This window comes from Myotis davidii, unplaced genomic scaffold, assembly GCF_000327345.1.
Source record: "Myotis davidii unplaced genomic scaffold, ASM32734v1 scaffold109, whole genome shotgun sequence".
Lineage (NCBI taxonomy): Eukaryota > Metazoa > Chordata > Mammalia > Chiroptera > Vespertilionidae > Myotis > Myotis davidii.
This window is the reverse complement of record NW_006300368.1, coordinates 706,854-732,133: the sequence shown is the minus strand read 5'-3', so window position 1 is coordinate 732,133 and position 25,280 is coordinate 706,854. Positions and strand designations below refer to the sequence as shown.

Genomic DNA, 25,280 nt, shown 5'->3' with positions numbered 1-25,280 from the left:
TCAGCTAAATAACTTCATTGTGAAAACCCTGATAATTCTTTACATTTTTTGAAAAGACTGAAATCTTATTTAATACGAAGGTCTGTTTTAGCTATAAAAGCAGTGGTTTCCTGAGCTTTAAATAGCTGAACTAAAACAAATTAAGCCTATAGCAATCATCAGTAACTTCTTGATTCTAAATTGTAATAGAACATATTACTATATGATTTAGTTAACTTGGTCTAAACTGTTACAATAACTTTTTTATAGCATTGCATACTTTTAGTTGACTACTTCAGTACCCAGTAATGTGTATTATTAAGGACCAGAAATTTAGAGTTTTTCTCATTACAAAATGAAATAAGTTCTGACTTTAAATATTTTCTGGAGAAATGTCATGGTGATCATGAAAGGAATGATCACTTACAGATTTCATTCAACTTTGGAGGGGGTCACTTTCCACTTGAAGTCTCATTGTTTCCTGGTTGGATTTTTGCCTTGCAAGATATTTTACTGCATTCAGTCCTCTGTATACTTGGCACATATGACATCAGGAACAAAAGCACATCAAAACTAGTTGTACCTCTGGCAAGCCACTGCAGCTCTAAATAAATATGGACTGGGTTCCTCTTTCAGTGGTACTTTGATATTCAATTGGGGGTGGGAGGGAACAACATGAAAAACCAAGGCAAGAGAAGGTGATTTTAAAGCTAAAATAGAAAGTAGCAAAACCGCTAAGATCATATACCAATGAAGATATTCCATAGTTACTCTATATTTTGGGTCTTTATAGAATGTTTATCCTTAGAAAACCATAAATTATTGTAAAGATGTGAAATAGGTTAAGAAAATTTTATAGTATTTATGAATCCGAAAGCTTCATAAATGTTGACTTAATCAGCACAATTTACCTCTGAAGAGATTTTACTTTGAAAAGCAAAGCAATTGTGAAGAGAAGTATACATCTTAAAACTTGACGATGTCATAAGTTGTGGGGGGGTTTTATATGTTATTTATTTATTTATTTATTTATTGCAGAGGGGAAGGGAGAGGGAGAGATAGAAACATCAGTAATGAGAGAATCACTGATCGGCTGCCTCCTGCATACCCCACACTGAGGATCGAGCCTGCAACCCAGGCATGTGCCCTGACCGAGAATCAAACTGTTACCTCCTGGTTAATAGATTGGTGCTCAACTGCTGAGCCACACAGGCCGGGTAAGCATGTTTTAGTTTAATAATCTATAGCAGAGAGATTAAAGTTTTAGGTTCGGTGATACTTTGTACCACTCTGGATGCCATTTTCTTTGGGAATGTTTTGCTTAATAAAAGAATTTACATCCTTTGGCCAGTCTTCTAAAAATTGAGCATGCGTAGGCTTTTCACCTGTTCAGTCCTACTTACCACTTCTACTTTTGCTGGGAATACACGTCTTATACCCAGCTATCACAGCCTTGGAAAACTCTGCATTTGTTTAGGGAAGCTGTCTGCCTTGTGAGCAGAAATAACCCTAAAACAGACCTTCTTGAGAGCTAAGGTTGCTGGTAAAATCCTGTATTCTCTCACTATGTATTTCTCACTCTGTTCTTCATCTTGGCACACAATCCATATTTGAGGAAAAATGATTTTACCTTATTTAGGTTCTTGGAAATTGAGACCTTAAGCAAAACAACATAAAACAAAACCAGTTTTACCATAGACTATAATATAAACAAGCTAAGTTCCTATAGTACATTTCTTGTCACAAAAATACCACCAAACTTAAACACTGAAATAAATGTGAGAGCTATACATACAATTAAGAAAGATTAATAAAAACAAAGAAGATAATTGTTTTTCAATCTGGTTTGAAGGTAATGAGAGCCTCTCCCAACAGCTCAGGGAGCAAGGCCAGCATACACCCTGGACAGGATATCCTTCCATTGCTCTGTGCACCCATACACACCCTCACACTCACTCAGATAGGGACAGTGTGTAGACACACCAATTCATCTTATAGTGTGGGAGGAAACGAGTATCCAGAAAGAAAAAACAAAACAAAACACATAGACATGGGGAGAATGTGCAAACTACAGACAGTAGCCCATGCTGGGAATTAATTTTACTTTTTTCCCCTCTCATTAACTTTATAATGAAACTACATTATTCAAGGACCTGCTTATATTTTTATCACACTGTTGCACTGGTGGAGATTCTAGGCTAAGGCTGTATGTTGTATTATAGTCAGAAAAGTTAAATTATCTTAAGGAATAATGAGAAGTTTATGAATGACAATGCTGAAAAGAGCTCTGAACTGGGATGCTGCTGTTCCATTTGCTTTGAGCTCAAGCAGCTCTTATGAATTATAATCCTTCAAATTTTACATAGAGGGCAAATCTTTCCCTCCAGATAGGACCTAGAGGGCTATGTAGATATACTTAAAACTCATTATCCACAGCCCTGGCTTGTTTGGCTCAGTGGATAGTCAGCCTGTGGAGTGAAGGGTCCCGGGTTCGATTCCAGCAAGGACACATGCACAGGTTGTGGGCTTGATCCCCAGTAGGGGGTGTGCAGGAGGTGGCTGATCAATGATTCTCTCTTACTGATACTTCTCTCTCTCTTTGAAATCAATAAATATATATATATATTTTTAAAAACCTCATTATCTACAAAAACACAATAGCATACCATTTCACATGTACTAGGATGTCTAAAATTAAAAAGACACATTAACAAGTGTTGGAGAGGATATAGGGAAATTGGAACTCTCCTACATTGTTAATAGTGTTGGAAAACAGTTTGGCAATTTCTCAAAATGTTAAATATAAAGTTACCATATGGCCAGTATATACCCAATAGAAATGAAAATGTATGTCCACACAAAAACTTGTAACAAGATTGTCCATAGCTGTGTTATTCATAATAGCCAAAAAGTAGAAACAATCTAAATATCCATCAACTGATGAATGGGTAAACAAGTGATATATCCCTGCAATGGAATATTATTCAGCAATTAAAAGGAATGACTTACTGAGAAATCCACTATGCACAAACCTTGCAAATATTATGCTAAGTAAAAGGAGCCAGTCATAAAGATGCCCATATTGTATGATTTAATCTGTATGAAACATCTAGAATAATCAAATCTTTATGGAATGTAGGTTAGGTTTCCAGGGTCTGGGTGGAAAAGGACAACGGGGAATGACTGCTAATGAGTATGGGGTTTCTTTTGAGGTAATGGAAATGTTCTAAAATTAGATAGTGGTGATGATTGCACAACTTGGGACATACTATTCCCCCCTTATTTTATACTTTAAATGGGTAAATTTTATGGTATGTGGATTATATTCCAACAAAATTATTTTTAAGACCTCATTTTTCCAGCTTAAGAGTGTGTGTGTGTGTAAAATAAAGCAGGCACACCTGGTATTAAAGAATATACCGTATGTTTAAGGCATTTTGCTGAATTCCTGAGCATAACAAAGCAAGCATTACACAGTGATTTTGTGGCATTAATTTGATATTCACCAAATAATAAGAGTCATAGTGTTACAAAATAACTGGGCATGAAATGTAAGTATTGCCCTAAATGACTAATTATTACTACTCTTAAAAGAATGTATACTGTTCTTTTTCCCTCTGATTTTTTCAGTATCTATAATCAGCATTAGTGTTTAGTTTTTTTCTGTTACCAAACATTCGGTTTTCTGTGTTACTGAATAAAATTCATTTTCATCACTTAACTGATATGCATGTGCTAAAAGAAAGAATTTACATCTACTATCTAGTAATTTGGACTTCCTTAATCATTTAACTATAATCTTCTTTCTCTACGTACTGTAATGCTGAGACTTTGTGTTCTCTCCTGGTGTTTTCCCTCTCTCACCACATAGTGATGTTCTGGATGGTCTCATCCAGAGGCATCAAACACAGACTTGAATCAGAATAACCTGGCCAAGTAACAACTACAGTATGATTACTCCAATTTGGGAGAGAAAATCCACATTAATGTTATGAGAGTGAAGCAGGAAACAGTGGGGAGAGGAGGCCATGGATTTGGGGTATGCAGGATTGTTAACGTAGAGGAAAGGGAGTGGTTGAGGGTCAGAAAAGGCCAGATTATGCTTAGCCAGAAAGAGAGATTGAGGTGCAACCACCCCTTCTTTACTCACTGTTTCCCATCTCTGTTCATAACCAAAAAATAATACAAAAAAGTATATGTATATGTTTCCTCTCCCAACAACTCATTTTAAAACTGGACATTTGATAAATGTTTATTGAGCATTTCTTGTGCCATAGACAATGGTGTGTGTATTGCAGGGTTAGTAAAAAAGGAAGTCCCTGTTCTGGGGAGAGGGGTGGCTATCTAATAAGAGAAAGATAATCCTTTGACCCTAAAGAGACAAAATCAGGTTTTCTCTTTAAAGTTGAGTAAGTATTAGAACATAGGAATTTAAGTGGCAATAGGAAATACTCTCTGCCTATTTTTTGATGCCTGAAATTTTTTTCACATGAAACTATAGTTTTTATTTTTTAAATTGAGATAACAGGTGTAAAATACGTGTAAGATTTATCCCTACTAAAGTATACTCAATAAACTTATAGCATCAAATTTTGTTTTGATAGAGGAAAGAAGAGTAGCATCAAAAGATAACAAAAAATATTTTATTAGATCAGACCTTAATATTTTGTTAGGGAAAGCTTTATAGAAATATCTTTATTTCATTCATTCCCCACTTAAACACAGTGCCATTCCTTGCTATTGACATTCCACGTTATTGATGATGAGGGCAAATTTATCACCCACATTAAAAACCTGGTAAGATTTACCAGATTTGAATTTCCCTGGTTTAATTTGTTTATAGTTGGATAGTGGAGCAGGAGTTTATTTCTGAAATAGACATTTTTTTTTCTGCCAACACAGTGCTATTTAGCTATGTTTAAAGAAGGAATTTTTCAGGAATGCTATTTACATTTGAAGTGGTCTTTAGCCCAAATAACCATAGTTATTATGTAGATGGGTATTCCAAGCACTGGGTTGTTTGTTAAGGTCTTCCCTCTACTGGTTTTTTGAGAAATTTAGTGATACCAGCTACCATGTGATTCAGACTCCATGAGAAATGTTTCTTCCCTTTGTGCTCTATGCCACAAATGTATACTTGGAAACATACTATTGGTTTTTTGCAGGAAAACAGGATCTTCAAAACTTTTTACTTGAATGGGGTCCAGTCTCCTTTTCTTGAATCAAATATTTTCCAGCTAAAAATGTGTTACTTGGCTTAACTTTTTATTAATAATCATTAATAGTTCAAGAAATAAGCAAATTTATCAGCAACTCTTCAGAAAGTATACTTTATAATTTTAGAGCTAAGGGCATATATTATATATTGGCTTTGTAATAAGCTTAAATGATTAATTATACCATTCAGATGAGACTGTGTCCCAGTTTGGAGTCTAACTTGAACTTTTGTTTATGATATAGAATTTTTCAGCCTTTGAAAAGAGTTTTGGGTTGATGGCACATCTATAATTTTGTTCTCCTTCCATGAGCTCTTTCTCTTCTCTAATAGATGTGTTGGTTTTCTAGTTTCACCCTGAAGAAGTTATCTGAAGTTGTAATTCTCTTTAAAACTTAAGAGGAAAGTAAAAGTATAATCACAGAGAGAATTTCATATGGATATTCAGTGGCAAGTGAGCCAGGCTTGGTAGCCTTTTGGAATAAAATAGGCATCTTTGGAAAACCTGACTCTAAATTAGGGTCTCATATCTTTTTTTTTCCTTTGCTTTTTTTTTTTCTTTTTCTTTTGCTTTTTTTTTTTGTCAGTAGTGGAACGATTCACCCTTTTTACTTGCAAAAGGGGAACAGAAAGTGATTATATTTCTTTAGGGCATTTACAAAGAGTTTTTCTTCACCTTAAGAAGAAACTGAATAAAATGGGGTTTTTATCTTTTTATAAGAATTACTTTTTATTTAGGAAATTGAGAAGTTTCTGGTCAGGAACTTTTTTGGCATTTGGCCCAGTTCTGTCCAGAAGAAAAAGGGCTTAAAATTGTAGACTTTCTGATTCTCTAAAGAATGAAACTCCTTATGATATGAGAGTAATAACTAGGAAAACCTTATTATATAACCTGAATCATGTCCCTGTTAGAGATATGAAAACATTTCATAGTCAAAATTTTCTACATATGGTAAAAAATTATATGGGGAAAAGTCAAGGATCCAATGTTTAAGCCAAATTATTCACCAACTACTTAAACCTTTTGTAGACTTAGTATTGCTCTGTGTACTTCAAGGTTGATTATAAACATAAGCCTAGTCCTTGCCCAAATAAAGATGAGGCGGAGAGTCAGTACTGTGCAGTTTTGACATTCTACGTGCTTTACGCTTAGTTTGACAATCTCATAAATCTGCTAGATAGCCCTCTTTTTCTAATGAGGGAACTGGAGTTCAAAAAAGGTAAAACCACTTGGCTAGTAATTAATGGATTAGAACCCAACTTTTCAACTCTGAAACTTTATACATAAACCTTTCTGAAAGGTAGGAATAAGTGTAGTCAGAGCAAAGTATGTTGGTTGCTAGATGAGTGTTACTACAAAGTGCTAATAAGACAGTTCAGAAAGAAGAAAAGTCCTGTCTTATGAGCGATTAGTCGAGACTTTGGGAGGGATCATTTAGTTTGACCTTGAGTAGAAAGGAGAGACTGAGTTAGGAATTCATTTTTATTATCAGAATGCCCTTATCTGAAAGAGACCTCCAATATATTTTGGGTTTGAGGCAGTTGCTAAGCCCTGTCTCTAAGGTTTGGGTTAGAATCCTAGGGTCCCAATTCTACTTTTGAGACCCCAGACTTGCTGTAACCGGTTTGGCTCAGTGGATAGAGCGTCGGCCTGTGGACTCAAGGGTCGCAGGTTCGATTCCGGTCAAGGGCATGTGCCTTGGTTGTGGGCACATCCCCAGTGGGGGGTGTGCAGGAGGCAGCTGATCGATGTTTCTCTCTCATCGATGTTTCTAACTATCTATCCCTCTCCCTTCCTCTCTGTAAAAAATCAATAAAATATATTTAAAAAAAAAAAAGAGAGAGACCCCAGACTTGACTATAAAGTTAGTAAAGGTGATAGGAGTATTTGCTGCACCCTATATAGTACCAAGATAGCTCTGCATAGAAGGTGATGCAACTTGGTTTTGTTTTTATTGACAGCATCTCATTTTCTTCCCTTCCTACTCCAATTGTGTTGTGGTAGGAATTTGAGATAGAGTATCTTCAGGATGATGTGGACATAGTCCTATCCCCATCAACTTCAAGGTCACACGAAGTGGCTTACTGAATAATTGGCTCTATGTACTGTCTGACTTATCCTGGAGACTCCAGACTTTGATAAAATGCTCATCCTTTTATTTATTTTTACTTTAGAGGAAACATCGATTTGTTTTCCCACTTATTTATGCATTTATTGGTTGGTTCTTGTATGTGCCCTGACCGGGGATCGAACCCGCAATCTTGGTGTATCGGGACAATGCTCTAACCAACTGAGCTACCTGGCCAGGGCAAAATGCTCATTCTTTTAGACAGTGTCCTATAGTTTGAAATAACTCCTAAAAGTGATGAAATATTTGTAAGAGGAAAGGAAATGAATAGACATCTGTAGATTTTCCAGGCATATTGGGTGGCTGAGAGAAAATAGCAGATGTGAAAAAAGCATACATTCATTCTGTTAAGTGTTTGGGGAGGAAAAAAAAACCAACTAGATCTGACAGGCTCTAGTAATCATATAATAGTTCTGACAGGCTCTAACTCTCTGCTTCATTTTCTTCAGAAAGAGGAAATTGGAATCCATGTTTATTTAAAATAGTTGATCATCCATCTTAAAGTGATTTTTATAAAAATCATAATTCTGGGCAACTAGCCTCAGTAAAACAATTTTGCCAGCTGTTGGTTACTTGAACGTCCTCAAAATAAAGGTAAATGAAAATAAGACTAACTGCTTTTAGACAGCAGTGGTCTTTCCTTGAGTTCTATAACCATTTTTTTCCTTAAAAAAAAATGCAGTACTTCCATTTATATAGGAGGGATTGTTACGATGTCAAGTCTGTGTAAACGTACACATGTATGTGTTGTACAGGAGCTTCCTTTCTTCCCACCCCTTTTAGAGTTGATGGCTTTGTCCCTGATTGTTCAGTATAATAGTTTGCAGATTCACTAAGAGAGCTTGTGTAGTAATGCTTGCTTTATTTTTTTTTCTCTTCCACTCTTGTTTTATTTTACTTTTTTTTTCTTTGTGATGTGACATTTTCAGCTGATGTATTGAAAGCAAATCCTTCTAATTTGGGAGCCCAGATCACAAGAGTGAGTTTTTCTACTAGTGTCTTTAGCTGTCCATCTTTCTTTGTGTGTGTCTTTCCACCCTTTGCCCTTCCCAATTCAAAAATACTCAAAACACATTTCATAAATACTAGCTAAGAAAATTCCTTTGTCTGTTGAACATCATGACTTTCCACAAAGCAATGTCCACTTTATATTGGGTCAAATTCTTTTTCCCAATGCTGTGGTAAAAACATAGGCTAATGTATGTGTTTTGGTTTCTTTGGGTTTTAATGTTAGTGTGTTAAAAATAATTTTAGTTCTGTCTTCATTGCAGATAGATATGTCTGGACTCTGTTACCAGTGTGTCATAGCACTGTTCTTTTTTGGTTCTTGTTCTTTTGTTTTAAGGAAAAATATATAATAGCTTCTGAGAATAAAAGACCCATTCTTTTATTAGGATTTTAAGTAATAAATTCTTTGACTTATCTCTATTCTCCCTTCTCATCCCCTGGATGTTCCTCTCAGGCCTATGAAGCAATGAAAAGCTACACATATTACTGTCTAATTTCACCAGAATGACCGGATGAAACATGGTCGAACTGGTGAGCTCCGAACATGCTAGTAGCATTGGAAATCGGTTTGTTTGATAGTCACAGGAAAACTGTTCATGCTAAAAAGAAATAATGCACCTTTTTATGGTGAAATAAAAGTATGCTTTCTATTTGTTAGTTCTGATTCAAATAACCTCCCCATGTAAGCTGTACATTGCTTTTTAAGATCTTACACGTGGGTAACTTTCTGTACTAGTTTAACCCCTTTCTGTTTTCTTTGGCTTGTGTTATTACAATTTATCTCATGTTCTATTTGTCTGGTTTTGCATCCTGGAAGAGCAGGTGATTAAATAGTCCCTTTTCTTTCTTCCTAGTGTTCTAAAATTTGCTCATTGCTTCTGACATCATTTAAGTTTTCCCAATAAAGCAAATGGTATGCTGTCTTAATTAGAAATGCAGATACTACAAGTGTGTTACCCAAAGTAATCAGCCATTGTGTTTTCTATTACCAGAAGAGAGTATAACAATGTATTCTACACTAGCACTATAACCGTTGACTGAGGGTAAATTTTAAAGGCCTTGTTTTCAGGATCCCCAAGTTACTCTAAATCACCCACCCTCTGTTCCCTTCTTTTGTTACCCCAGAGATTGAAAGATCTCAAGCAGAGAGAGTTTGCTCGAAATGTTTCTTCAAGATCCCGCAAGGATGAGAAGAAACAGGAAAAAGCCCTTCGACGTCTCCATGAGTTGGCAGAGCAAAGAAAACAAGCTGAATGGTGAGGACATTTTCTCTCAGAGAGTCTATGGATAATTATAATGCTTAAGATTTAAGAATTATAATGCTTAAGTTTTTAATAGATTCCCTCTTTCAACCTAAAAGCATATCGATACTTAGAGTATGATATACTGATTAAGAAGATGCTCATCTGAGGCCATATTCTACAGTCTGTGTGACCTTAAATTATCTAACCCCTATGCCTCAGTTTTCTTATCTATAAGATGGAGATGGTAATAACAGTCTAATCTCTATAGTTGTGAAGAGTGATTAAGTTATTACATTAAAAGTGCTTAGTACATATAAATTATGCTCAATAAATTATACACTATTATTGTTCCTATCTCCGACATTCATTCTTATGTAGAAGAGCACATTTGTTACATTATTATTTTATAACCAAAAAGTACCGCAGCACAGATTCAAGTGTAGTAAATGCCTTTTAAGTACTATAAGTTAGTACTAAACACTATGAAACCTAGGGAATGCTCTAAGGTTCCTGCTTAACAGTTTGGAGCTGGTATTTTGCCTTCAGTGAAATTTTTTCCACTTAAGGCTGAATTTCTAAGCAATTAGACTTTGGGGACCCAGTCTTTAAGCATCGAAAGATTTGTGAGGTATATGCTCAATTAGAAGGACTAGACACACACACACACACACACACCCGCCCATGTATGTTTGTTTGGTTTGGGTTGAGTTGATTTTTTTCTCCCTTTATTTTGTTATTTTTTCCCATGATCATTTATCCCCCGTATAACCTCTTCTACCCCCCTCTCTCCTGTGCTTGTTTTGTTTTTTTTTGTTTTTTTTTTTTGTTTTTTTTTTAAATATATTTTATTGATTTTTTACAGAGGGAGGGAGAGGGATAGAGAGTTAGAAACACTGAGGAGAGAGAAACATTGATCAGCTGCCTCCTGCAAGCTTCTGCTGGAGATGTGCCCGAAACCAAGGTACATGCCCTTGACCGGAATCGAACCTGGGACCTTTCAGTCTGCAGGCCGACGCTCTATCCACTGAGCCAAACCAGTTACGGCTGTTTTGTTTTTATTTTTTTTTTATTTTTAATATTAGAGAGAGGAAGGGAGAGGGAGAGAGAGATAGAAACATGAAACTGCCCTCCTGGTTCATGGATCAATGCTCAACCACTGAACCACACTGGCTGGGCCCCATGTTTGTTTGTTTTTTAACATACATTTTTATTGATTTCAGAGTGGAAGGGAGAGAAAGATAGAAACATCAATGATGGGAGAGAATCACTGAATCATTGATTGGCTGCCTCCTTCCCTCCCCCACTAGGGATTGAGCCCACAACCTGAGCCTGTGCCCTTGACCAGAATTGAACCCAGGGCCCTTCAGTGTGCAGACCAACACTCTGCCCACTGAGCCAAACCAGCTAGGGCCCCATGTTTATTTTTAATGGTTGACCAGGACCAAAGGAAGGAACTGGTTACAGTTAAAAGATTAACTGGCCGAAACCAGTTTGGCTCAGTGGATAGAGCGTCGGCCTGCGGACCTAGGGGTCCCAGGTTCGATTCCGGTCAAGGGCATGTGCCTGGGTTGCGGGCACATCCCCAGTGGGGGGTGTGCAGAAGGCAGCTGATCGATGTCTCTCTCTCATCGATGTTTCTAACTCTCTATCTCTCTCCCTTCCTCTCTGTAAAAAATCAATAAAATATATTTTTAAAAAAAAAGATAAACTGATTGCTCCTATTAAAAGTTTACAACCTCATTCCTGGACTTACTAGGTTTATTTTTGTCTCTGGATCCTGTTTTACTTATTTACTTCTCATATGTTTTGGAGACAGAAGGAAGGGAGAAAACACATATTAGTGTAATTAACCTGAGCCCTAGTGTTGAGTTAAACTGTGTATAGATTTCTTCTTTGGCAGCTCTTTATGTAGTAAAACAATTCCTCTTGTACATGTTGCAAGGGTACCTCCTTAAAAAGTATATAACAGACCACTTTCTAGTTACATGTTTTTCTTCAGAGGTGACTTTCCTCAGTTTTACAAACAAACAGCTAAACAATGACTGAGTAATCTCTTGGGAGAATAAAAGAAAGTTTTGAACCCTCATCAGATATTTAATTGTCCTAGGAGTAATGCATGACCCCATAGTAAGTAAATATTACTGAAGTAACATGGCAAAGACTAAGCAAATATCAAAATAAGTCCCTTTTTATTCAGTTTGAGGTTTTCTTTGCTGTGTGGTAGGTTTTGTGACAGAGTGTAAGTATCTATTGCTATCCACATCTGTTGGGTTCCTATCTTCCGATAGTAAGGGATACCACATTATCCAAATATATTTGATTCCTGAGTTTAAGACAGCTAGTAGGTAGAGTTCAGATAACGAGGACTTAAAATAGATATCTAATGCTCTTAGTTCTTCAATTTAGCTTGAGGGATGCCTTTAGAATTCACATACTATAAAAATTTCTAGCATACAGGGTTTTCAAATGTTGGCTTTGAGGCTCCTCAGTGTTCCTGTTTTCAAACCTGAGAAAGTCCTTAGTAGTATCGTGATCGTTGTATGTAATGCCCAGAAAGAATCAAAGCCAAAGCAGCTGGCCGGTGTGGCTCTGTGGTTGAGCATTGATCCATGAACCAGGAGGGCAGTTTAATGTTCAGTTCCCCGTCAAGGCACATGCCCAGGTTGTGGGGTCAGTCCCCAATGGGGGGCGTGCAGTAGGCAGCTAATCAATGATTCTCTCTTATTATTGATGTTTCTATCTCTCTCGCTCCCTTCCTCTCTGAAATCAAATTTTTAAAAAAAATTTTTTTTAGAAGTAAATGCTTAGATGGGGGCCCAGGAAATAGGCACAGACCCTTCCTTTCCAAAGCAGACACACTAGCCACAGACCGCCACAGAGTCGTAGCACTTTGGAGGTTCTGATAGTATTTAACTCAGAGAACATGCACATTTAAAAAAATGAAATTTGAAAGCAGAGAAAATTAGGGTGTTGTTTTTTTAGCTGAATAGAACCTTGTGAATAGATGTTCAGCCATACATTTGATAACATACTGATGGGTAGGATGATACAGTAAGAAATGAGCATGGATACAGGATGGGTAGACTTTACCAGGGGATAATGATAAAATATTTTAATTTTAGATACCTTAGGAAGAAATAGTAGTAACTGTCTAGTTTTAGAAATGTAGCTTGATAGATTAACAGTATGAGATTTTGCCTAACCTCAGTGAGAGAGTTCCCTTCATTAACACAAGGCTAGGGAATGACCACCACTCAGTGTCTTTTAGACCTACCTGTAAAGAATGATACAACGGGAGGTATTTTAGAGGAAGCATGAAATGTACTCCTAAACCTGTTTTTTTTTTGTTCGTTTGTTTTTTATTTTTCTAAACCAATGTGTAGTGCACCTGGAAGTGGTCCTATGTTCAGACCAACCACAGTGGCTGTAGACGAAGAAGGTGGAGATGATGATAAAGATGAATCAGCTACAAATAGTGGCATAAATGTCCCTGCCACTTGTGGACTAGGATCTGAATTCTCCACAGATAAAGGAGGCCCTTTCACTGCAGTACAAATCACTAATACCACTGGACTGGCACAGGCTCCTGGGTTAGTCTCCCAAGGTGTCAGCTTTGGCATTAAGAATAATCTGGGTACCCCATTGCAAAAATTGGGAGTGTCATTTTCTTTTGCCAAGAAGGCTCCTGTCAAACTCGAATCAATAGCATCAGTTTTCAAGGACCACGCAGAAGAAGGAACTTCTGAAGATGGAACAAAAGCTGATGAGAAGGGGTCTGACCAAGGACTGCAGAAGGTGGGAGACTCTGATGCTAGTAGTAATCTCGATGGCAGAAAAGAGGACGAAGACCCTCAGGATGGAGGGTCCCTTGCCTCAACATTATCTAAGTTAAAAAGAATGAAGCGAGAAGAAGGAGCTGGGGCAACAGAGCCAGAGTATTACCACTACATCCCCCCAGCACACTGCAAAGTAAAACCTAATTTTCCCTTCCTCCTCTTTATGAGAGCTAGCGAACAAATGGAAGGTGGTGATAATACACACCCAAAGAATGCCCTAGAGAGCAAAAAAAGCAATTCTCCCAAGCCTAAACGCTTAAGCAAGGTGGCAGCAAGCCAAGGAGCAGAAAAGACTGTTAGTGAGGTCTCGGAGCAGCAGGCGGAAACCAGTGTGGCTGAGCCCTCAGAACCTGGAAGCAGAGCTGAAACCAAGAAGGCTTCAGGAGGGGACATAAGTGAGCAGAGTTTGGAGAGTCAGAAGCCTTCAGGTATTCAGATGTGTGAGCCTAACCCTTCTAAAGAAACCTCTCAGACCACCCCACCAGGAAAAGAAAGCCGTGAGGGACCCAAACATCCTACTGGCCCCTTCTTTCCAGTTTTGAGCAAAGATGAAAGCACTGCCCTCCAGTGGCCATCAGAACTATTAATTTTCACCAAGGCAGAACCCTCCATTTCATACAGTTGTAACCCTTTATACTTTGACTTTAAACTTTCAAGGAACAAAGATGCCAGAGCTAAAGGGACAGAAAAACCAAAGGACATAGGAGGCTCCTCAAAGGACCATCTCCACGGCCTTGATCCTGGTGAGCCAAATAAAAGCAAGGAAGGAGGAGAGAAAGTAGAACATTCCTCAGGAGATAGAACAGATGCACCTGCTTCGGGATCGTCCTGCCACGGCCCGAATAAGCCGGAGCCTGGTGGCAGCCATGGATCGGAAACAGAAGACACAGGGAGAAGCCTTCCTAGCAAGAAGGAGCGATCTGGGAAGTCCCACCGACACAAGAAGAAGAGGAAGCACAAAAAGTCCAGCAAACACAAACGGAAACACAAGGCTGACCCAGAAGACAAAAGCTCTAAGGTTGAGTCTGGGGAGAAGTCTAAGAAGCGCAAGAAACGAAAACGGAAGAAGAATAAGTCAGCCCCGGCAGATTCCGAACGGGGACCCAAACCAGAACCCCCTGGGAGTGGTAGCCCTGCTCCACCAAGAAGACGGCGGCGAGCCCAAGATGATTCCCAGCGGAGATCCCTCCCAGGTGAAGAAGGGAGCAGTGGCAAAAAGGATGAAAGTGGAGGTGGTGGCAGCTCTCAAGATCATGGTGGGAGGAAACATAAAGGTGAACCTCCAACTTCATCCTGCCAGCGAAGAGCTAGCACCAAACGGAGCAGCCGGTCCAGCCATCGGAGTCGACCCAGCAGTGGAGATGAGGATAGTGATGATGTTTCATCACGCCGGCTGCACCCGAAGTCTCCATCCCAATACAGTGAAGAGGAGGAGGAGGAGGAAGAGGAAGACTCGGGCAGTGAGCATTCCCATAGCCGCTCACGGTCTGGCCGGCGCCACTCCTCACACCGCTCCTCCCAGCGTTCTTACTCAAGTAGCTCAGAGGCTTCTTCAGACCAGAGCTGCTATAGCAGGCAGCACAGTTATTCTGATGACAGCTATAGTGACTATAGTGACCGATCGCGAAGGCACTCAAAGCGCTCCCATGACTCTGATGACTCAGACTACACCAGCTCCAAGCACCGGTCCAAACGGCACAAATATTCGTCTTCCGATGACTATAGCCTCAGTTGCAGCCAGTCCCGAAGCCGGTCTCGGAGTCATACCAGAGACCGCTCAAGATCCCGGGGCCGCAGCCGCAGCAGTAGTTGCAGCCGCAGCCGGAGCAAACGGAGAAGCCGTAGTACCACAGCCCACAGCTGGCAGCGAAGCCGCAGCTATAGCCGGGACCGCAGCCGCAGCACCAGAAGCCCTTCCCAAAGATCCGGCTCTAGGAAAGGATCATGGGGTCATGAGAGCCCTGAGGAGAGGCGTTCAGGTCGTCGAGACTTCATTCGCTCCAAAATCTACCGCTCCCAGTCTCCTCATTATTTCCGATCAGGTCGGGGAGAAGGCCATGAGAAAAAGGAAGATGGCAGAGGAGATGATAGTAAAGGGACAGGCCTACCCTCCCAGAACAGCAGTGTTAGCACAGGAAGGGGATCAGAGAGTGACTGCAGCCCTGAAGATAAGAACTCGCTCACTGCCAAACTTCTACTGGAGAAGATCCAGTCAAGGAAAGTGGAGAGGAAACTCAGTGTAAGTGAGGAGGTGCTGGCCACCCCAAATAAAGCTGGGCTCAAGCTCAAGGACCCCCCACAAGGTTACTTTGGGCCCAAGCTCCCCCCCTCTCTTGGCAATAAGCCTGTCCTTCCACTGATAGGGAAACTCCCAGCTACCCGAAAGCCCAACACCAAGAAATGTGAGGAGTCTGGCTTAGAAAGAGGGGAAGAGCAAGAACAGTCAGAGACAGAAGAAGGGCCTGCAGGGAATAGTGATGCCCCGTTTGGACATCAGTACCCCTCAGAGGAAACCGCTGGCCCCTTATCAGACCCACCTCCAGAAGAGCCAAAATCTGAAGAAGCTACTACTGCTAATCACCCTGTGGCTCCACTAGGCACCCCAGTGCACTCTGATTGCTTTCCTGGGGACCCAACCATCTCCCATAACTACCTCCCTGACCCCAGCGATGGGGACACCCTAGAATCCTTGGATAGTGGCAGTCAACCAGGCCCTGTGGAATCTAGCCTGCTGCCAATAGTGCCAGAACTTGAGCACTTCTCCAGTTATGCACCTCCCAGTGGGGAGCCTAGTATCGAGTCAGCTGATGGGGCAGAGGATGCTTCCCTGGCCCCCCTGGAAAGCCAGCCCATCACCTTCACCCCCGAGGAGATGGAGAAGTACAGCAAACTCCAGCAGGCTGCACAGCAGCACATCCAGCAGCAGCTTCTAGCCAAGCAAGTAAAGGCCTTTCCAGCCTCTGCGGCCCTGGCCCCAGCCACTCCAGCCCTGCAGCCCATCCACATTCAGCAGCCGGCCACAGCCTCTGCCACCTCCATCACAACTGTTCAGCATGCCATCCTACAGCATCATGCCGCAGCAGCTGCTGCTGCCATTGGCATTCACCCCCACCCTCATCCCCAGCCACTTGCCCAAGTACATCATATTCCCCAGCCCCACCTGACCCCCATTTCCTTATCCCACCTCACTCACTCAATCATCCCTGGCCACCCTGCCACCTTTCTCGCTAGCCATCCCATTCACATCATTCCTGCCTCAGCCATCCATCCCGGACCCTTCACCTTCCACCCTGTCCCACATGCTGCCCTCTATCCTACCCTCCTTGCCCCACGGCCTGCTGCAGCAGCTGCCACTGCCCTCCACCTTCACCCGCTTCTTCACCCCATCTTCTCAGGTCAGGACCTGCAGCACCCCCCTGGCCATGGCACATGAGTTGGGGATGAGAGCCCAGGTAGGACCAGGGAAGGTGACCCATAAGTCTTCCCTTGGGAGTGTTGAGCCATTAATACCAGCAAGTAGAAGCTGGGATGGGCAGTGTCTGATAGCCAAAGAATTGGGTTTTGGCTTGCAGGGGTGGTTTTAGATTTGAGGTTTGCTTTGGGTTCACTATCAGGGATTCCCCCGCCCCCCCTTTTCCTTGTATCCCTCCCCCTCCTGTGTTTCTAGACTAGGAAACACTAGTAAGTGCTACCCACCCCTCTGCAGCAACATTTCCAGATGGTCGAGTTTATATGCTCCCCTTCTCCCTCTACTGTTTAACCTCTGCTCTTCCCTTCTATACATTTTAAAACGTTTTTCTCCTCTCTGGCCGGCGGGTTGTCCATCTGATCCTGCCTTCCCAATGTCTGACCATCCCTTGGTAACCTTGTGTTCCCTGGGTGAGGTGGAAAGGGAGTCAGACCTGGAATCAGATGCTACTCTGTTTTTGGATCCACTTCCCACATAAAGAGCCACACGTTTGGCACTGATGTCCTCGTGTCCCTCATCCCAGAAGAGACATCGGACTATCCCAGAAAAGAAGATCCTATCATGATTACAAGCTATGCGGAACACAGTTTCTCATGTGCTTTCCCAGGGAGGAGCTTGTGTGTCTGAAGGGTGTATTTTCTTCTGTCATGTTGATGTTTCCTTCTTAATTTATAGGATTTTTTTAACGTAAAAAAATTGCACTGAACTCTATAAACGCAAATGCTGCTTTTTGTAGCTCATAAAAAAGGTTCCATATTTGTAGTATACTGCAATAATATTTTTTACATCTAGCTCTTTAAGTGATCCTTGTTCTGGTGGCTTTGTGTAAATATGTTTGCCTAGTTGAATTAAGAAACTAAAGGTTATAAGATGAAAGCAAAAAATAAAGTACTTGTTTTCTGCTAGATGCAAAAATGACTAAGCATGTATATTTTATCAAACTCATGTATTTTTTGAAGTTATGGACTATAAAAATGTCAGAGCAAAAAAGGAACATTGTTTAACATTTTTGCTGGGACAAAATGTCCAGTAATTTACATTAAGTGGTGCCCCCAGCACTGGGATGTTTGAACTAATGGGCACCAGTCAGCTGGGGGTCAGAGGAATGCTCAGTTATGGTGGTCTTCATATGCTTTGTTTTTGTTTTTTACAGAAAAACAGGTGGGCCCCACAGAGGAGGAAAACATTCAAGAGCTTTCTTTGAAAGCAGTGAGAGTCAGAGTGATTGGGGGTTTCTGATGCCTTGTTCTAGGCAGTCAGTCCATTTGCCTTCCTAGTACTTAGCCTCCTCTGATAATTTTTTGTGTTTTAATGTGCCTTTTTGGTTGGCTAGAAACAAGTAGAAGTAGATTGGGGGATGGTAGAGTTCCGTTTTCTTCCTCCTCTTGTTGGGACATGAGCACATTTATAGATACTGCAAATTCTTTTGCTTCATAGTTTCCATGCCTTCAGCCCAGTTTAGCTTAAGCAGTAAAGATTCCTTTTCTCTTCTGTGACACCATGGCACCTACCAGAGGAAATACCACCTCAATTCCTCTTCCTCTTCTTGCTTTTCACCCGGGTTCTCTTCCCTTCTATACATTTTAACACACACACTAATTAACACACTGACCCTAGAGTGTTTATATTGCAGTTCTCACCATCTTTAGTGTAATTAGCGGATCCCTGTTTGGCATTTCCCTGCCTATTCCTGTGGCTAGAATTGGTTGGGTGGTCACCTGACAGGAAAAACAAACCCTACTTACCTGGGCCAAGGCTCTGTTCTGCCTTTCTTCTCGAATTCCCCAATGGAAAAGGTTTTGAGTTTATGAGAAGCAAGTGCTGGACAAACAAGGCTCTTGACTGAGCCTCCTCCCTGTTAGTGCTCCTCACGTGGTTCAGAAGCATCACTTTTTTGAGAACTAGCACTGGAAAAATGAAATGTCTTTGACGTGAAGGGACTCATTTTTCTTTGCTTTCATGAAGCCCATGTAAATAATTTAAATAATACAGTATTAACATTTTTGTGCTATTTCCCTTCCCATTAGCTTGTAGATTGAGCCATACTCTGGCTGCCTCTGTCTTCCTGGGGCAGTTTTCTTTAACTTTCAGAATAGTGATTTTAAAACTAAAAAAAGTAAAGAAAAACAAAATAGCCTATCCTTCCTTACAAGCATAACAGATTGTATTTAACTTTATCGCATATGATAGAGATATATATGCTGTAAAATTAGGGAAAGGAACTTTCTAATAAACCAATGATTTGTGGAAACTTAGCAGAGTCTGTTGTGATTGTTGCCCCATCCATTCAACTTGGGAAAGGGTGGAGTTAAGGGCTACAAATAACACTTGTTTGAAGTGATCAAGGGATAGACTCTTGAGAACCAGTTTTTTATGATGTTTGGAATTATGCTTCTCAGAGCTCAGGCTGCCCAAGTAGAGAGAAAAGATGATGATGTGGGAGGACGTATAGTAAAGTTTCTCAGTCTTTGGTGGGTGCTTTGGAATGTGCACCTCTTTCTCACACGAATTTTCTATTTCTGCCTTACCTCTTAGGTATGTAATCTCTGTGTAATAGGGTATATGGCATGTAGGTGCTCACTAATAAGTAAGTGGGTTGGAATTTCTGTGTTTGATTTTTAAGATTTTGGATAAACTTCAGGGCAATGGAATTGCAAGAGTCATCTGCCTGGCCTTTTCCCTCCAGAAGTAGTTCTGTATACCAGAACCAGTCTTCAATTATTCTCCCCAACCCTTTAATACCAGTACAGTACTTGAGAGCTACCTGGTGAAAGGAATAGGCCTTGTTACTGAGCTGATAAAAGCCTCTACTGTATCAAAAAATCACAAAAAGTAAAGTTTAGCATTAAAGCTAGCCACATAGATTTGCAGGGATAAATTAGTTTCCTCTCTCTTCCTCAGTCTTTCAGGAAGGAGGAGTACAAGGTCTATTTCTTTCCTACTCATAACAGCTGTGTTCTCCCCTTGACTGAAGAGAAGCTATTCAACATGAACCTTGGGTTGGATGCTCAGATCTGCCTATTTTCCTAAAATAGCAAAATTCCTGCCCAGAAAGAAAGGATGTTAAAAAAATGAAAAGTAATGTTCTGAGCAGGCAAGGTGCCAGTGAAAGCAGCAGACTGGCCTGTAGAGAGTGCTCTGTGCAGCTGCCTGCCTCAGCCACCTGGGCTTGCAACATGGACATGCCTCTTCTGTACCCTCAGTGACTAATCCAGGCCTTGTCAACCATCTCCATTCTTATTTACCAGAGACACCTTCACTTCCCCGTTATCAATTCATATCTGAATGTCTGCAGCATTTCCTGGCCGACCTCCCTGACTCTTAGGATATAATTCTCTGTCCCATAAAAGCTTACTGGCTTTTCAGAATCTTGAGTGCAGTTCATTTTGCGTTCACTGCTTCCCAATAAAAAGTTCTGGGAGGATAGGGATTGGTTCTTATGCTTCCTTTTTTTTTCTTTTTCTTTTTTCTTAATTCCTTAGAGGGTTTTAACAGAGTTGAACACAAACATTTTGATTATATGTCCAAGAAAGATTTGAGCAAAGTAAACTGAGGATTTGTATGCATCAGAGTATAGAAAGGAAACCAAAGGTGATAAAATGTTTTTCTTTATACCCATTTCACCTAGCTCAGTGCCAGGCACATAGTAGAAGTTAATAATTGTGGACTCAATGAAGTCTTAGCAGAACTTTGAATTCATTGAGGGATCCTAGCACTGTTGGCTGATGGGACGGAGAAGTGGGAGCAGTGTGTCAGCAGCACTCCTGCCTGCTATCTCAGAAAGACTAACCCAGCTCTGACCCCAGAGGAACTCCCAGAACAGAATTCTTATTGAATACCACACTCCTCTCCCTTCCCAAATCCGGTGCTCCACCTGTACCCAATTTTAGTTACTGGTACCACTGTCCTACCAGCCAACAAGGCACCAAAGCTTCAAGTTACTTGACACTTCCCCACCACATCCAGTTACTGACTGTGTAATCTCTGCTGTCTCCCTTGTTCCTGCCATCTGTACCTGGGTTTAAGCCTCATCCATCACCTTTAAACCAAGAGGATTGCAGTTGCTCTCCATCTGATCTTCCCAGTAAGTTCTGCCTTTTCCAGTCCCTTCTATCCACAGTGTAATCGTCCAAATCGGAGCACAATTAGTATATCTCTTATTGTCTGACTTGAAAAATCTTCATGATTCTCCATCTTCAGATTAAAGTTCAAATTCCTCGATAAGGCATTCAAGGACTTCGAGTTATTTGACCCCAGCCTTTCATTCCACCCTAATGCCCACTCTGTCCTCATGCTCCAGTCCACCCTATCCTAAATCAACTACTTGCCCTTCCCTATAATTGACCTTTATGCACTGCCACTCTTGAAGAGATTCTCCGACAAGAGTGTAATGGATAAGAACATGGATTTTAGCCCTAGCCCGTTTGTCTCAGTGGGTAAAGCATTGTCCTGAGGACTGAGGGTCTCCGGTTTGATTCCGGTCAAGGGCACATGCCTCTGTTGCGGGCTAGATCCCCAATGGGGGGCCTGCAGTCAGCAGCTGATCAATGATTCTCATAGATGTTTCTCCCTCTCCCTCTTTGAAATCAAAATTTTATTTTTTAATATATTTTTTAAAAACATGATTTTAGCCCTGGCCTATTTGGTTCAGTGGATAGAGTGTCAGCCTGCAGACTGAAGGGTCCTGGGTTCAATTCCAGTCAAGGGCACATACCTCGGTTGCAGGCTCGATCCCCGGGGCACTTTCTGGAGGCGACCAATCGATGTGTCTCACATCAATATTTCTCTCTCGCTCCCTCCCTTCCACTCTCTGAAAATCAATGGGAAAAATATTCTCAGGTGAGGATTAACCAAGAAATAAAATCCTTTAGAAACAAACATGAATTTAAGCACAAACATATTTGAATCCACACATTGGCCGTGTAAACTTGGGCAATTTGCCTAAAACTCTGTGCCACAGTTTTTGGCATTTATGAAATGGGCATAATAGTACCTATTTCATAGGAGTTGTTATGAGGAGTATATGATATAAATGATTTCAGCTAGACATAATCACCCTTTTCAAGGCATGCTTTACTCTTCCCCTGCTGCAGTTGTGTGTTCATGTCTTAACTCCCTCTTTAAAGATCCTTGGTCAGGGACCTTTGTATCCCTTACTACTCAGTGCCTTGAACAGAATAAATACTTATTTAAAAACTTCAGTGAAATGTGACTTAATTTGGGGCTACACAGTATACACCAATAATTACAATACCGCTCAGTTGAGGTCAGTGGGAACGTGGTAGGTAAGTATAAAACTGAGTTAAGTATTCATTCTAATAGATGCATTACATGCCTACTATGGTCCTGGGACTGAGAAATCAGTGAAGAAGGCCTGGACTAAAATTTAAGGAGCTTCTAACCTAGTAAAGGGCAGGATTTTGAGCTTTGTGCTGAGATGGTGAATTAGGAGAAGGGAGGAGCCAAAGGGTTTCCACGATAAGATGGTTGCAATTGATCAGAAAATATAGAGCAAAAGGAGGATGTGGCCATGTTTCTGTTCCCCTGGCAGATCTTGAATTTCCTTCCTGAGAACCTATTTTTGGGGGGAGACATGTAGTGTCAATAAGACTTGGCACTCCTCTTGCTCACATCCACAGAAAATGACCTTGCCTTTCTACTCAAAACTATTCCTTCTCTTTCCACACGTTTGCATCTTTCATGCTCCGTGCACGCTCCATTCAGTCTGTCTTTCAGTAACACCTATTACAAGTTGGGCTCTCGGGTAGGCCCCAGACTACAGTAAAGAACCTTGCTCTCCAGGGATTCATGGACATGATCCAGTGAACAGGCCATGATAAACTGTGTTAATTCCAGGGTGCCAGCCTGAAGAGTTGGAGGCAGCTTCCTGTTGGCAATGACCCCACTAGAATCAGTTCTTGATGATTGGACAAGAGCTCTGTCACCAGAAAGAGTGAGGGGGCCTGCTTTCTACTGAACAGCTGGTGAATAATCACAAAGCCTATGAGCCAGAATACCCTGATCTGACTCCACTTTATCCCCATCTCCCTTCTCCCTTCAACCAAGACCCATTCGCCATCCCTTTCCCAGCCCTGGCTGCACTGCTTGACCACATTAAGACTTGGCCTGAGATGGAGGAAGAGTGAGGAAGTTGCTGCACCAATGTGACTGACTGAAGCTGCCCAAAGCCCTAAAAGGAAGTGGATAGGTGCCTTATCCAAGAGGGTACAGCAGCCCAGGTCTTATCAGGAGGCAGCAGCTTCCTTACTCCTTCCCCCACCACTAACCAAGTCATTATGTGCCACAGCAGTGCAGGCAGCTGTGTGGGAGGAAGAGGGGCCATAGAACTGGGGGCTAGAGTGGAGGTGTACAGACCAACTAGTTCATGGTTTTACTATCCCAAGCAGAGAGCCATGATGGCTTAGGCTTGCATGGTGGTAGTGGAAATGGCGTGAAGATTCAAGAGACATAGTTGAGAGGCAGAACCAAGAAGACGTGGTGATAAACTACTCTCAGGAAAAGGGAGGAGTCATGGAGTGGAGTCAGCATCCACCCCCAGGGTGGCCTCACCCCCTTCCCTTCCTGGCAATCCTAGAAACCAAATGGGTCCAGGGCCAACAGCCCTGTTTTCTGCCTACTGTTCAGTAAGTGGCTTCAGGTTTGATAAGAAAAGGCTTCCTGTGGTGGAACTGAAAGGAAGAGGAAGGAGTTAGTCCATTCCTCCCAAGAAGGTTGTGGGAGAAGGAACATGGCCAGAGCTTTGTGTCCACTTCATGCCCTCTGGCTGCTGGAGTGGGTGCAGATGCTCTTGGGACCCGGTGCTGCCCCTGCAGCCTGGGCCTTGAACCTGGACCCAGTGCGGCTCACCTTCTACACAGGCCCCAATGGCAGCCACTTTGGATTTTCACTGGACTTCTACAAGGACAGCCATGGGAGGTAAGCCCTGGGGGAAGTCTGGGTGTTGGGAGAAAGATTCTCCCCCCATTACTGCTTCTGTGGACCTCAGGTTCCCCATTGGTGATAGAGGTTGGGCAAAGTGACTTCTAGGGTCTATTTGGCTGAGTGCTTGTTAGGAATACTGGGAGGAACCTGCTCAGGCGAGGGTATCAGGAGGGGACACCAAAGAGGAGTTAGGCACTGAAACTACAGCAAAAACAAAGGCAAAGCAAAAGTTGATACCTTATTTTTTTTCTCCAAGGGTCACTTGTATGACCCACTCCACTGCCATCCCCTCAAAATACAGAGAGAAGTGCGAATGTCTTAAATTGACTTGCAAAACTGTAAAATGATCTACTCACCTTGCTTTTCCACTCCATTTCCCTGATCCCCATAAAAATTATAGATATTTGAGAAGAAGCAATAGAACATTAGTGCTTAGGATTAATCAGGCTGTGAGATCAGATTGCCAAGATCACAGTCCTGGTTCCTCCTCTTTATAATAAACTCCCCTGAGCTAGTTCCTTCTGGTGGTGGGCACTGTGCTACCCAGCTTTGGGGAGTGGCAATGGAAGACCGCATTCAAGCATCAGCCCGCGGGTGAATTTCCTCCGCTGAAGAGCCACCTCCCCCAAAGTCAATCCCCTTCCCAATGTGACCTACAACTAATGACTGATCAATGAGGAATATGGAGGGAGGTGACAGGTGTGAGGGTCCAACCAGAACTCTGAGGGTGTTTGTGTGGCCCATGGCTGTCATTGGGCTTGACCTAACCCCTTACGCACTTTTGCTTTTCTCCTTCTATCCACCATAGTGGTCTCATGGGCACTACTTAATGTGACCCAGGGTCCCCCAAGGGACACCCACCCACCTTCAGGGTAGTGCTCCCTGCGCGGGCACGGGGGTAACCCCGGAATCTGCTCCGTGCTCTCGCATTTTTTCTATACAGCGTGGCCATCGTGGTGGGCGCCCCGCGGATCCGAGGCCGCAGTCAAGAGGAGACTGGCGGCGTGTTCCTGTGCCCCTGGAGGGCCCAGGGCGGCCAGTGCTCGCCTCTGTCCTTCAACCTTAGTGAGTCCCAGGCAAGGAGGGGAAGGGAGGAGCTACGGGGAGCGCGCACAGCCGGACTTCATCGCCCCATCCCTCTTTGTGCCCTCCAGATGATGAGACCCGAACAGTAGGCTCCCAGACCTTCCAAACCTTCAAGCACCGGCAAGGACTAGGGGCGTCGGTTGTCGGCTGGAACGACAACATTGTGGTGGGCAACGCGGGACGGGACACCCCGAGAAGTCGGGGGCAGGGACACGTTAGGCGGGGGGAGGCCTGAGTCCGCCTCCTTCCCACTCTCCTGTGGCCCTGCCCAGGCCTGCGCCCCCTGGCAGCACTGGAACGTCGTGGATAAGACGGAGGAGGCCGAGAAGACGCCCGTGGGGGGCTGCTTCCTGGCCCAGCTGCAGAACGCGG

The 25,280-nt window shown here is 42.2% G+C and overlaps 2 protein-coding genes across 10 annotated transcripts in view; both read left to right on the top strand.

Annotated features, from left to right (window-relative positions):
- The window catches only part of GPATCH8 (G-patch domain containing 8), a 77,101-nt gene extending 57,966 nt beyond the window's left edge, over positions 1–19,135 (top strand). For all 9 annotated transcript variants that reach the window (XM_006776869.2, XM_006776868.2, XM_015572524.1 and 6 more), the window contains 2 exons: positions 9,457–9,587; positions 12,959–19,135. In XM_006776869.2, coding sequence (XP_006776932.1) covers positions 9,457–9,587; positions 12,959–16,844 — 4,017 coding nt within the window. In that variant the 3' untranslated portion in view covers positions 16,845–19,135. The remainder of the gene's footprint in view (positions 1–9,456; positions 9,588–12,958) is intronic.
- An 87-nt stretch (positions 19,136–19,222) lies between these two features.
- Positions 19,223–25,280, top strand: part of ITGA2B (integrin subunit alpha 2b) — an 18,332-nt gene continuing 12,274 nt past the window's right edge. The window contains 5 exon segments of the mRNA XM_015572515.1: positions 19,223–20,964; positions 22,737–23,816; positions 24,766–24,887; positions 24,977–25,074; positions 25,181–25,276. Coding sequence (XP_015428001.1) covers positions 23,629–23,816; positions 24,766–24,887; positions 24,977–25,074; positions 25,181–25,276 — 504 coding nt within the window. The 5' untranslated portion in view covers positions 19,223–20,964; positions 22,737–23,628.